General features: G+C 39.9%; 1 protein-coding gene across 5 annotated transcripts in view; it reads left to right on the top strand.

The window, feature by feature from the left end:
- The window catches only part of RNMT (RNA guanine-7 methyltransferase), a 91,740-nt gene that overhangs the window by 44,901 nt on the left and 34,283 nt on the right, over nt 1–12,556 (top strand). For 3 of the 5 annotated variants that reach the window (XM_081262549.1, XM_081262550.1, XM_081262551.1), the window contains exon 11: nt 6,505–6,582. The exons of 1 other annotated variant lie outside the window; for it this stretch is intronic. In XM_081262549.1, the coding sequence (XP_081118675.1) occupies nt 6,505–6,582 (78 nt within the window). The remainder of the gene's footprint in view (nt 1–6,504; nt 6,583–12,556) is intronic. One more of the 5 variants, XM_081262552.1, reaches the window with a different exon arrangement.

Genomic DNA, 12,556 nt, shown 5'->3' with positions numbered 1-12,556 from the left:
CTCAAACGCTTCGAGGCCTAGGAGTGGCGACTAATCCCCATAGAAGTGCAATGGTATTAGATTGGAAGGATCCTGAAGGATGTGAAGGAATTATACAGCCATATGTATTGGATCATCTTCCCGTAAATTTATGGGGACAAGATGTCCTATATCAATTAGGCTAACATTAACAAAATAACATCAATTCAAATGCATCCACTATTATGGCTAGACAAGGTTTTAGGAAAGGAAAAAGATTAGGAGAACATGAACAAGGTATAGCAGCACCAATACAAATAGATCAAGGAACAGACACACATGGATTGGATTTTCAGGAGGGGTCACTGAGACAACAAATTACTTGGAAATCAGAAAGACCAGTATGGGTTCCTCAGTGGCCCCTGACTAAAAAAAAGATACAAGCAGCCCATGACCTGGTCAAACAACAATTAGTGGAAGGACATATACAACGTTTTGTATCTCCCCATAATACTCCCATTTTTGTCACCAAAAAGAAATCTGGTAAATGGAGATTACTGCAAGATTTAAGAGCCATTAATAATGAGATGATTATTATGGGACCTGCTCAATCGGGGATTCCCCAATTGTCTGCTGTGCCAAAAACCTGGTATGTTTTAGTTATAGATATTAAAGATTACTTTTTTCAATTCCAGTTCATCCTGAGGATAGTCTACGTTTTGCATTTACTATCCCTGCACTGAATCATGAAGGTCTGATCAGAGATATGAATGGAAAGTACTCCCTCAAGGGATGGCTAACAGCCCAACTATGTGTCAAATTTATGTTAACAAAGTAATCCAGCCACTTAGAAATCAAAATCCTGAACTACAAATATTTCACTATATGGATGATGTATTATTAGCACACAAAGATAAAAACACATTGCTAGAATGTTATGCCACACTTACAAACTTATTAAAAAAATTATAATCTAGAGATAGCAATAGATAAAGTACAATTAAATTTTCCAATTAATTATTTAGGAGTTCTATTATCCTCAACCATGGTCTGTCCACCAAAAATTCAAATACGAGTAGATCAACTCAAAGCACTTAAAAGACTTTCAAAAGTTTTTAGGAGACATAAATTGGATAAGGCCTTATCTAGGCATACCAACAGGAGAGTTGGGACCTTTATTTGATATCCTAAAAGGTCCATCAGATCCAAATTCACCCCGAATGTTAACGCCTGAAGCAAGAAAGGCATTAAAAAATCATTGAAACATATATAGAAAATATGCATTTGGATAGAATTGATATAAGTTTGCCTTTATTATTTATTGTACTACCAACAAAAAATATTCCTACAGGAGTATTTTGGCAAGAAGGTCCATTATTATGGATACATTTATCTTATTCTCCTAACACTATTCTTACTAGGTATCCTGAAGCTGTAGGACAATTAATACTCAAAGGAATAAAAGCAGCAAAGGGAGTGTTTGGAATTTCTCCCAATAAAATTATTACTTCATATACTATGAATCAAATTGATGAGTTAGCTAATGAGTTAAATACTTGGGCAATAATCATGTGCAAATCTAATGTTTCATTTGATAACCACTTACCATCTAATCCTTTATTGTCTTTTTGGTCATCGCATCCTGTAATTTTTCCAAAAATGACAAGAAAAATCCCTATCATGAATGCTCCAAATATATTCACTGATGGGTCAAATAATGGTACAGCAGCAGTAGTTACCCCTGATCAAACTTTTACATTTTTAGTACCCAAACAATCAGCTCAAAAGGTAGAGCTTAATGCAGTATTACAAGCTTTTATGATGTTTAAAGATTCTGTATTTAATTTATTTTCCGATAGTATGTAGTTAATGCTATAGTATCCCTTGAAGATGCTGATAGGATTTCCCCTTCCTCTACTGTTTTCTTTGTTTTCCACTATACAAAGTCTAATCTGGGACAGAAAAGATCCATTCTTTATAGGACATATCAGGGCACATACAGGATTGCCTGGAGCCCTTAGTTTGGGCAATGATTTAGCAGATAAAACTACACATGACATCCATATTTTCTCTACATTAGAAGAAGCTGCAAATTTTCATAAAAGGTTCCATGTCAATGCTAATACTTTACAAAAGCATTTTAAAATAACTAAGGAACAAGCTAGACAAATAATAAAACAATGTCAAAATTGTGTGACCTTTTTACCACAAGTTAACCTTGGAGTCAATCCTAGAGGACTGATACCTAACCATGTTTGGCAGATGGACGTCAAGCACTTGCCAGAATTTGGAAAATTAAAATATTTGCATGTTACAGTTGATACTTCTTCCGGATTTTTGATGGACTCCCTTCATATCGGAGAAAAAATTAAAGATGTTATAGCTCATTGCTTACGAAATGCCACTGTAGGCATTCCAAAACAATTAAAAACAGATAATGGTCCTGGCTATACTTCTACCTCTTTTAAACAATTTTGCTCATCATTTGGCATTACTCATATAACAGGAATCCCATACAATCCACAAGGATAAGGCATAGTTGAAAGAGCTCATCAAACTATTAAAATGTACTTATTAAAGCAAAAAGAGGGAATTGGAAAGGGGTATATATCCCCCAAAGATAAACTTAAAATAACTCTTTTTCCTCTAAACTTTTTAAATTTGGATTCATCAGAGCTTAGTGCTGCGGAAAGGCATATGTGTCCAACAAATGTACATAAGCCCAAGGTACTTTGGAAGGATATTCTAACAGGACAATGGAAAGGTCCTGACCCAGTGATTGTCTGGAGTCGGGGATCTGTTTGGTCTGTTTGTGTGTTTCCACAGGGAGAACAGCAGCCGATTTGGATTCCAGAGAGATTAACTAAAGCGATTTCTACAGACCAAAAAGAAGATTATTTGGCTCAAATCCATAACAGCTGATATCCAGAACTCCAGTTTGGCTATCCTTATATCTGCGACAGAGGTTCTCCCACACCTGGAGGCTAATGAAACCAGGATGTGTTTTTTTTCCAATATCTATTTTATTATTGTCCTTTCCCACATCATGAAGTTCTATTTTGTTTTTTTTTTTTTGTTTTTTATCTCATACAGACCTAGGTTAATGTTTTGCTGATCAGTTTTATTTTTTGACTATGGAGCTTTTAAACATTGCAATGGAGATTTCACCTGTAAAAAGTTACAAGGCCTTTACTATTATGTTATGTGTTGTATCTATTATATTATGTGTGCACACTTGAGTTTTGTGTTGTATATTTGTGCATATGTCCATATATCATATATGACGAGCACTCATGAAAAAATGGATCCAAATATATATATTTTTCTTATTCACGTTATTTAAATGGTTTAGTTTAAATTGGGTAAACAGCTGTTGAGGATTGTTTTAATATGTGAACAAAAAAGGAGGTTAACAGATCTGTTTGTTTACTTTCACCTTTCCTTTTCATTATATTTAATAATTCTGTTTAGGATAATGTAAATTGTTCAGAAAATTGTTTTCTTTTAGTGCCTGCTGGAATGTTACATAATTTTTTCTTTAGCCCTTATTGCCAGAATTCCTATCTTCATCCCAGTGCTGGTGAAGACAAAGATAAAACCAAATTGCAGCTTCTGCAATAGCTATCACTGAACTGCTTGCAGAACTTGCCTCAACTATGTATCACTTGTATGCATTGTGAACTATCTGTTGGTGCAGCGACTTGTGGTAGTGCCAGGGTATTTTTGCTGATGGTGTCATCGGTGGTACAAATTATCCAAATGAGCCGTCAGTTGGCTTGTTGTATCCTCCTCCCTTCTGCTTGTGATGGTTGTTCAGCTAAAATTTGGGGGCCAACAGAGGTGAGGCAAAGAACCTCACCCCCCCACTGGTACAAAGGCCTATCCACAGGTGTGGCTGTATGGTACACCGGTAGTCAATGACAGGTAAGATCCAATTGCAATGGTACCAATCTAAGACAGGAGGCTGATGCCTTGAGGTCAGCTCATCCGATGATGGGTAAGGACCATATGTAGTATTGGACAACCTAAGGCAGGCACAGTCCCTAAGCCACATGCTTGTTGTTTAATTAAACAGAGAGGGGGAGATGTTGAGAGCCACAGCCGAAGGGGCCCCAGCAAACTTCCAGCTGATTGGCTCACCGCGGCCCCAGCAAACTTCCAGTTGCCAGCTGATTGGCTCCTCTGCGGTGATGCTCATTGGGCTGTTTCCCCACCCTTTCCAACCACGGAGCTGCTCATTGGGGGAACTCTTTTGGCTCCACCCATGCGACCCAGCCAATCAGCCTCAATAGTGGGAGGAGTGGGGGTTGAGAGGCTCGCCACAAACCAGTGGTGGCAGTTGGTCTCTGAGGGAATTCCTGAAGAGCTCGTGTGGTGCAGCATGTGCGTTCTAAAAATAAAGTTCATTCCTGCTTGATAAGTGGCTTGTCAATTGTGCCCAGCCAGACTGTGGCAAGCAATGACTGACCTTCATTTAGAACAAAAGACGGTGCTATGTTGAACTGTATCTGAGCCCTGTGTTCCTAGAAAGTAATGATGGTTTTAAAATTCCCAAACTCCATTTTGTTCTGAAAAACAGCTAACTGCAGAGGACACCTTACCCTCCCATGCTTTGGGATAAGGCCCCCTCCATAATTCTTTGTGAGTGCCTATTTACTCGCCTCTGTAAATTTCATGTCTTCTCTCTCTTCTTTGAGACCTTCCTCCTGTTAAATGAGCAGGAGAGCATTGCCCCAGGCCACCGTGTAGTTTGAGTTCATGTGTAAGAAACTGCCTCTCAACTCTGGAGTACACCAAGCAGCAGGGGCTCAGCCAATCACAGCAGCCAACCATCGCAGCTCAAGGTGGCCAACCAATCAGACCATGTCCACGTAGGGCTGCATCAATCAAGCTAGGTCTCAACTGTACTCCCATGTTCTGCCTATAAATACCGGCTACTCTCACTGCTGGGTTGGGGTGTCCACCGCTTCTGGTTTGCAGGGCTGTATGATTTATCATTTGTTCTCTGCTCCATAAGTTCTGCTAAATTCAACTTGCCCAAAGTTGTTCTGTCTACAAAGTCGAACACTTTGCCTATTGCAGGGATGTGAGTAAAGTTCAATCCTTAATTGGTGCATTTTGTTTCTTGAAGTGGCCTAACCATTGGGCTCGTTCTGGATTTCCATTGAGGTATTTTTCCAAAGGATGGGAAGAACTCTTCTCAATGCCAAAAGCTGGATATGCTTTTGTGCAGCATACAGTAGAGTGGCTCCTGAGGAGAAAACAGTGTCCTATGTGATGAGCAGAGAAGTTTACTTGTTACAAGAACCTGTGACTCTGTCTTATTGGGTAGTTGGATCTTTCTTTAGAAAAGACATGGCAGCCTCATTGAGTGAAAGGTGAATTCCTCCTTGGTGGGCTAGGGGGAAATGACAGGTTGAGGAAATATGTAGTAAAGGACAAGAATTTAGCTTCCAAGTGCAAATGCTGGTGAAAGGTGCCAAGGGTTAGGAAATACAGAAAAAAAAAAAGATGATGATGAGTGAGAGAGAAGGCCTAATAACAAGACAGGAGCAGAGGTCCCCATGAAGAGTCCTTCAGAAACTTCCACATACGCACCCTTTATCAATCCTGGTTGTTGTTTTTTGTGTTTCCTGTGCTGGGGATCAAGCCCTAAGCCTGTGTGTGCTAGGCTGGTGGCTCCACTACTGAGCTACATCCAGCCCACCTGTTTCCTTTTCTACACCCAGTTTTACCTTAGCTATAGAAGGAGGGTAGAGTCAGCTCCCCTAGTCCAGAGCTTGTTCAGGATCTCTAGAGAATGGGGGTAGGGAATCTGTCTTCCAGAATTGTAGTTTTTCCCTTGTTGACACTTCCTCTGGCCAGGTGAGTTTAGCCACGTAGTCTCATATACTGGAAACTTGGGAACATATCTCAGTACAGATATAGACAGTGGAGTTTATAAACAACTCATTCCATTCATTCCTATGTTTGTCCCAGGCACTGGCTCACATGCTGTGTTAAGACTGAAACATTTGGGTTCTGGCTGTTGTGGCGCTGAGAATAATTTATGTATCATGTTGCTCTATGTGTGGCTACCTTATGATTTCTGCTTATAGATACTCTTCAGTGGGAGAGCTGTCTAATTTTGGTCAATAAATGCTATGTTAGTCAGCTATCCATCACTATAACGAATACCTGAGATAATCGATGCATGAAGAGACAAGGTTTACTTTGGTTCATAGTTTTGGAGTTTCCAGTTCATGGTCAAGTAGACCCACTGCTTTTAGACTTCTGGTGGGGGTGTCATCTGGCAGGGAGTGTGAAATGGAGCAAGGCTGCTTGCTTCACGGCCAGGAAATGAAAAGCAGGCAGAGGGGCTTGGGTCCCTGTCTTCCTCTCAGGTGTGTCCCCAGTAGGACCTACTTTATTAGGTCGCTGGCAAATGAAGGAGTGTGCTCCCCTCCATGCATTCCTCTCACAGGGCCGCCTCATTTGCTGGAAATGTGCACTCGCTCCATTAGCAGTTTGGAGGCTCCTGAACTTTGTTCACTCCTTACATTCTAGGATGTGTGACACAGTCAGATTGTTGTGAGAAACCCCGGGCTGTTGTGGAGCATCCTTCATCATGTGGGTGTTTTTCAGGTGTGTGTGTGTTTGTCTGTGCATATGTGTAGGTTTATGTGTTGACATGTGTATATGTTTATGCATCACACGTATTTGTGCATGTGGTTCTATGTGTGTGCATATTATGTGTATGTGTGTTTGTGTCTACATACTGTTTATGTGTATCTATGTGTTTGTTTGCCTATATGTGTGCATATTTGTGTGTCTATGTGTGTTTTGTGTATCTGTGTGCATACATGTTTGAGTGTCTACATGTATGTGCATACATGTGTGTATATGTATTCATGTGTGGTTATGTGGATGCGTGTGTGTGTGTGCTGTGTGTCCACATGTTCATTGTGTGTCTGTGTCTGCTCTTTGTCATCAGTTTCAGCCAGTTTGATTATGATGTCTTCTGAGCTTCAAGTACATTGAGCTTCATGTTGTCTCATAAAATCTGGAGTTTAGTCTGGGGCCTCTTCCTCTCATTTGGGTCATGTTAGTTTTCCTCTCTAGAAAGTGAATTTTTATGCTGTCCCCCCACACACCTTCCATAACTAATTGACAGGTTTGTTTTCACCTCTACCTTCTGATCACGTGGTTTACAGCTGAAACAGCTTCTTTAAATATCTTTGGCTACTAAGTCTATCACCTGGGTCATTTCTGGATCAGTTTCTGTTGATTTTTTTAAAAAATAGTTTTTGGTTGTAGATGGATACTATATTATTCATTTATTTTTATGTGGTGCTTAGGATCGAACCCAGTGCCTCACACCTTCACGGTTAGAGCTATAATCCCGGTCCAATGTTGTTTTTTTCCCCTTCTTCACCTTCCTTATTATTCTCTGCCACAGTCCGGCTGCAGCAAAATAACTGGGGGGTGACGAACAACTTGTAGGTTGTTACAGCAGGAGCGGGAGCTGTTTATTGTAGGACAGGAGAGGTATATATACATTCCACACAGCTTATCTTAATTAACATAAACTAGATACAGCAGTCAACCAATAAGAAATCTCCACACTTAATGGCTTGCTGGCGCCACCTCACAAACCACTCCCCCTGGCAAAATGCCAGGTGCCATCCTGACTTGTTTACAGACTAACAATTCTCTAACTGGATGCCAGGAATGGTGCTTACTTCACCTTGATGGGTGCTAGGTAGTTTTGTATTCCTGTACATATCTTACATATTTTGAGATTTGTGATTGGAGTTGGTTAAATTCCTTGGAAAGAATTTGGTCTTTTAGGTCTTGTTTTAAGGTTCTTAGCCTGGCTTCAAGCCATTTTGTCTCACACGTGCACAGATCTCACCACGGCTTGAGCGGAGTGCTCTGCAGGTTACCAGATGCCTCTGCGCAGCAGCCTCTTCTGGAACAACACCCGGAGAACCAGCTGCTCTGAGGCTCATGCTGCTCGACTCCTGTCAGGGTTCGGATCTGGAGTGTCCCCCAGAGCTCATGTGTCAGGCAGTGCACAGTGTTCAGAGGTGAGAAAACTGCATTATGAGGGCTCTGGCCTCATCAGTGGATTAATCCACTTGATGAAGTAATGATTTGAATGGACTTTCAGGGAGGTGGTGAGAACTATAGGCAGTTGGGGTATGGCTGGAGGAGGTAGGTCGCTGGGGGCATGGCCTGAAGACTGTCTGTCCCCAGCTCCTGCCAGTCTCCCTTTCTTTCTGCTTCCTGGCTGCATGAGCTGAGAAGCTTTCCTCTACCACACCCTTCCGCCATATTTCTGCCTGGGAGTCAGCCAGCTTCCATGTTCTTGAAAGTAACTAACAATGACTGAAGTACAGGAGCCTATGTATGATTTACTGATTAAATATTAGAGGGCTTCAAGGTTACACCTAGACCAGAGCAACGTCACCCTCCTTCATTATTGTGATGAGGTGGAGGGGCTGGGAGAGTTTATGTGCTCCATTAATTGGACCAGAACAGGGTGCATCTGACTGCGCATGTGGAGAGGAGCGTCCCTAAGGCAGATGCACACATTGAGCATGTGGGAGTGAAACAAGTGTGGCCATCCGCTGGTGGTCACACCTGTGGGCCTGCTTTTTCCACCTGAGGCTCAGATTCCTATGTGCTCAGGGCATATTTCTGTTTTTTGGAGAAAGCAAAAACTTGGCTCAGGAGGTTAGAACTAAGTCCTGAATTTTTCAAATACAACCTGTGTGGCCTTTGGCAAGTCATTTACTAGTGGCAATTTCTTAATTTCATTTTTCCCTTATGACAATATCTCAATCTTATGAGATAGTATAAAATAAAAAGATGAATAAAAGCATGCTTTAAGCTGGGTGCAGTAGTGCACATCTATAATCCCAGCAGCTTGGGAGACTGAAGCAGGAGGATCAAGAGTTCAAAGCCAGCCTCACCAAAAGTGAGGTGCTAAGCAACTCAGTGAGACTGTCTCTAAATAAAATACAAAATAGAGCTGAGGATGTGATTCAGTGGTCGAGTGCCCCTAGTACAAAAAAAAAAAAAAGGTGCTTTAAAAACTCAGAAGAATATAGCCATTTAAATATTTTGGCTTTAAATTATATTGTTATGGTGTGAATATATAAATAACAACAAATTCCACCATCATGTACAACTATAATGCACCAATAAAAATGTGGAAAAATATTTTTGTTTTATTGTTTTGCAAAATAAAATTGTCTGCACTGTCATTTATCTGTATGCCATGATTTCAAACATTCCAGAGTTTGACGAATACTGGAAACCACTTACCCTTGTGTGACCCGCACGGAGTTGATACTTTCCTCTGCTTCTTTCATATTTTGTTTAATAAACTGGGATTAGGCAACATTTTTGGAGCACATGTGATATGGGGGAGAGATGAATATGAGACTCAAGATACACTTGTTCAACAGAAGAAATTTATTAACATGCAAATATAAAAACAAGTGGTAGGATAAAAAGCATGTGTATTAGAATAAAAAAAAAAAACCTTGTTAAGAATTCTGGCCTGGGCTGGGGATGTGGCTCAAGCGGTAGAGTGCTTACCTGGCATGCGTGCAGACTGGGTTCGATCCTCAGCACCACATACAAACAAAGATGTTGTGTCCGCCGAAAAACTGAATAAGTAAATAAATAAATAAATATTAGACTGTGTTGAGCTTTTTTTTAAAAAAAAGAATTCTGGCCTTGCCTCTTCCTAGATCAGTGATCTTTGTCAAATTTATTTCTTTGAATTTTTTTTTCTTATAGAGTAGTGATTGTAATGCCTATGTAATAAGACTGTTGTCAGGAGTAAATGGTTATCCATCTATCATCCATCTATCCATCATCTATCTAATCTATCTTCATCATCTCTCTCTGTCCACCAAGGTAACAACTTATAGAAAATGCTCAAGAATGTTTAGTTCTTTCTTCTTTGATAGTTGGCTGCTAATATAAAATTGAAAAAAAAATTCTTAATCTTTATTATTTTTATCAAAGATTTTTCTGACAAATAATTCATATATCTCAAGATTTACCCTTCTAAAGTTTACAGTGCCGTGTGTTTTAGTATGTTGACAGAGTTGTGCAATTATGAATACTATCTAATTTTAGAACATTTTCATCATCCCAAAAAAGGAACCTTGTACTCATAAGCAGTAACTCTTCTCCATCCTTCGTCAGTACCCACAAATAATCTACTTTATATCTTCAGGGATTTTCCGACTCTGGACAGTTCATGTAATTGGAACCAAAGAGTACATGGCCTTTTGGGACTGGCTAGGATTTTCACAGGACTTGTACTGAGTCCATGGGTAAATCTGGAGAGGTTGCCTTTTAATAGTAGCATGTGGTCTAATGAATGCCTGTGGTATCTTTCCACTTATTTATGACTTTACTTTCCTTCAACAATATTTTGTAGTTGTCAGAGTATGTCTTGCAGTTTTTTGTTAAATATGTTCCCAAATATTTTCTGTTTCATGTTGTTATAAATAAGATTGCTTTCTAAACTCCATTTTCAAACACCAACTGCTAGTGTAAAGAAATACAATTTAATTTTGGATGTTGACTTGTATTCTGAAAATTTCCTGGACATATTTCTTAGTCCTAATAGTGTTTTCATAGATTTAATTCCTTCAGGTTTTCTGTATTAAAAAAACCATGCTATCTATAAACAGAGAGAATGTAATTTTTCTTCTCCAGTCTAGCTGTCTTTTATTTCTTTTCCTTGCCTACTTGCCTGGGTTAAAACCTCTAGTACAGTTTTGCATAGAAATGGTGAATGGACACATTGTTGTGTTCCTGTTCTTTGGAGGAAAGCATTCACTCATTTGTGGTTGTGATGTCTGCTGTATGTTTTTTGTAGAGGTCTATAATGAGGTTAAGGTGTCATTCTACTCCACGGTTTGCTTTGTGTTTGGTGCTGGGGATTGAACCCAGGACCTCAGACATGCCAGGCAAGAGCTCTACCATGGAGCCACTCCTGCTGCCCCTCTATTTCTAGTTTTTGAGTGTTTTTCTAATGAAAAGGTGTTGAAAAGGAGTCAGATTTTGTTGAATGGTCTTTCTGTATCTATTGAGATGGTCATTTGGCTTTTCCCTTTGTTCTATTTATGTGGAACATCTTACTGTGGCTATTAATGTGAGGTATCACATTGATTGATTTTCATACTTGGAAAGACACTTGTATTCTTGAGATAGCTACCACTTGATCATGGTATATTCTTTGAATATGCTGCTGGACTTGATTTGCTAATATTTAGTAGATGATTTTTGTGTCAATATTCATACGTTTTGAGAGCGATGCCATTTGTCTATCAGGGAAATGTTGTCCTCATGGAATGAGCTGGGAAGTGTTCCCTCCTCTCTCCCTTCATCTTCATTCCTGTAAGGTCTGTAGTAATGTCCCTCTCTTTCATATGGTATTAATGTTTTGACCTACTGTAGTATGTCAATTTTGTTGGTCTTTTCAAAAAGCCAACTTTGGTTTCCTTGATCTTCTTTGGTCTTTTTCCATTCTCTAATTCATTTATTTTCATGTTAGCCTTAATTATTACTTTGCTATTCTTGATCTGCTTAATGTTTCAGGCTTAGTTGGCTCTCCTTAAGATGTAAAGTTAAATTTGCTGACTTGAGGTCTTTCTTTTTTAGTGGAGGCATGTGCATATATAACTGTCTTAATTTTTTTTTTGTACCAGGGATTAACTCAGGGGCACTTCACCACTGAGTCACATCCCCAGCCCTATTTTGTATTTTATTTAGAAACAGGGTCTCACTGAGTTGCGTAGAGCCTTGCTTTTACTGAGGCTGGCTTTGAACTCACTATCCTCCTGCCTCAGCCTCCAAACCACTGGGATTCTGTCTGCATTCTTAGCACTGCCTTCGCTGTATCCCTTTAAGTTCTGGTGTGTGGCCTTTGTTTTCATTCACCTACGCTTCTTTCTAATGTTCCTTTTGACTTATTATTTTACCCATGGGAAGTTGAAAATGTGTGGCCTAATTTCTGCACATCTGTGAGTTCTCCAAATTCCCTTCTGCTGTTTATTTCTGGTTTGATTCCATTGCAGTTGGTCACATGCTTTGAGCATTGGATCCCTTTTAAAGGCATGAGGCTCGTTCTGGGGCATAGTGTGTGGTCTGTGCTGGACGACGTTCCACCTGCAGGAAGGACCAGGTTCTGCAGACTGATCCTGTGTGAATGGACACAGTGTGAAGGCTTCTGCACCCCTGTGTTGGGTCTTCTGCACCTTTTTTAACCTTCTGCCAAGGTGTTCTGCTCATAATTGAAATTGGGATATGGAAGTCTCCTACTGTTACTGTTGTGTCAGCTATTTCTCTCCTCATTTCTGTCAGTTTTGCTTTTTACGTTCAGGGGTTTTATTTTTGGTGCACATGTGTTTATAATTCTTATGCCATCCTGATAGACACCTCTATCACTATAAAATGCCCTCTTTGTCTTCAACAACAACAGTTTTTATCTTAAAGTTGATGCTAGTATAGCCACTTTTTGGGGTATAATTAAGAATTCACAGATCATACAATTAACCCACATGCAGCCCAGCGTCCATTGGTTCTG

This window comes from Spermophilus citellus (genome assembly GCF_964194105.1).
Source record: "Spermophilus citellus genome assembly, chromosome: 12".
NCBI lineage: Eukaryota > Metazoa > Chordata > Mammalia > Rodentia > Sciuridae > Spermophilus > Spermophilus citellus.
Note: the sequence above shows the minus strand (reverse complement) of the source record. Positions and strands in the feature narration are given on the sequence as shown.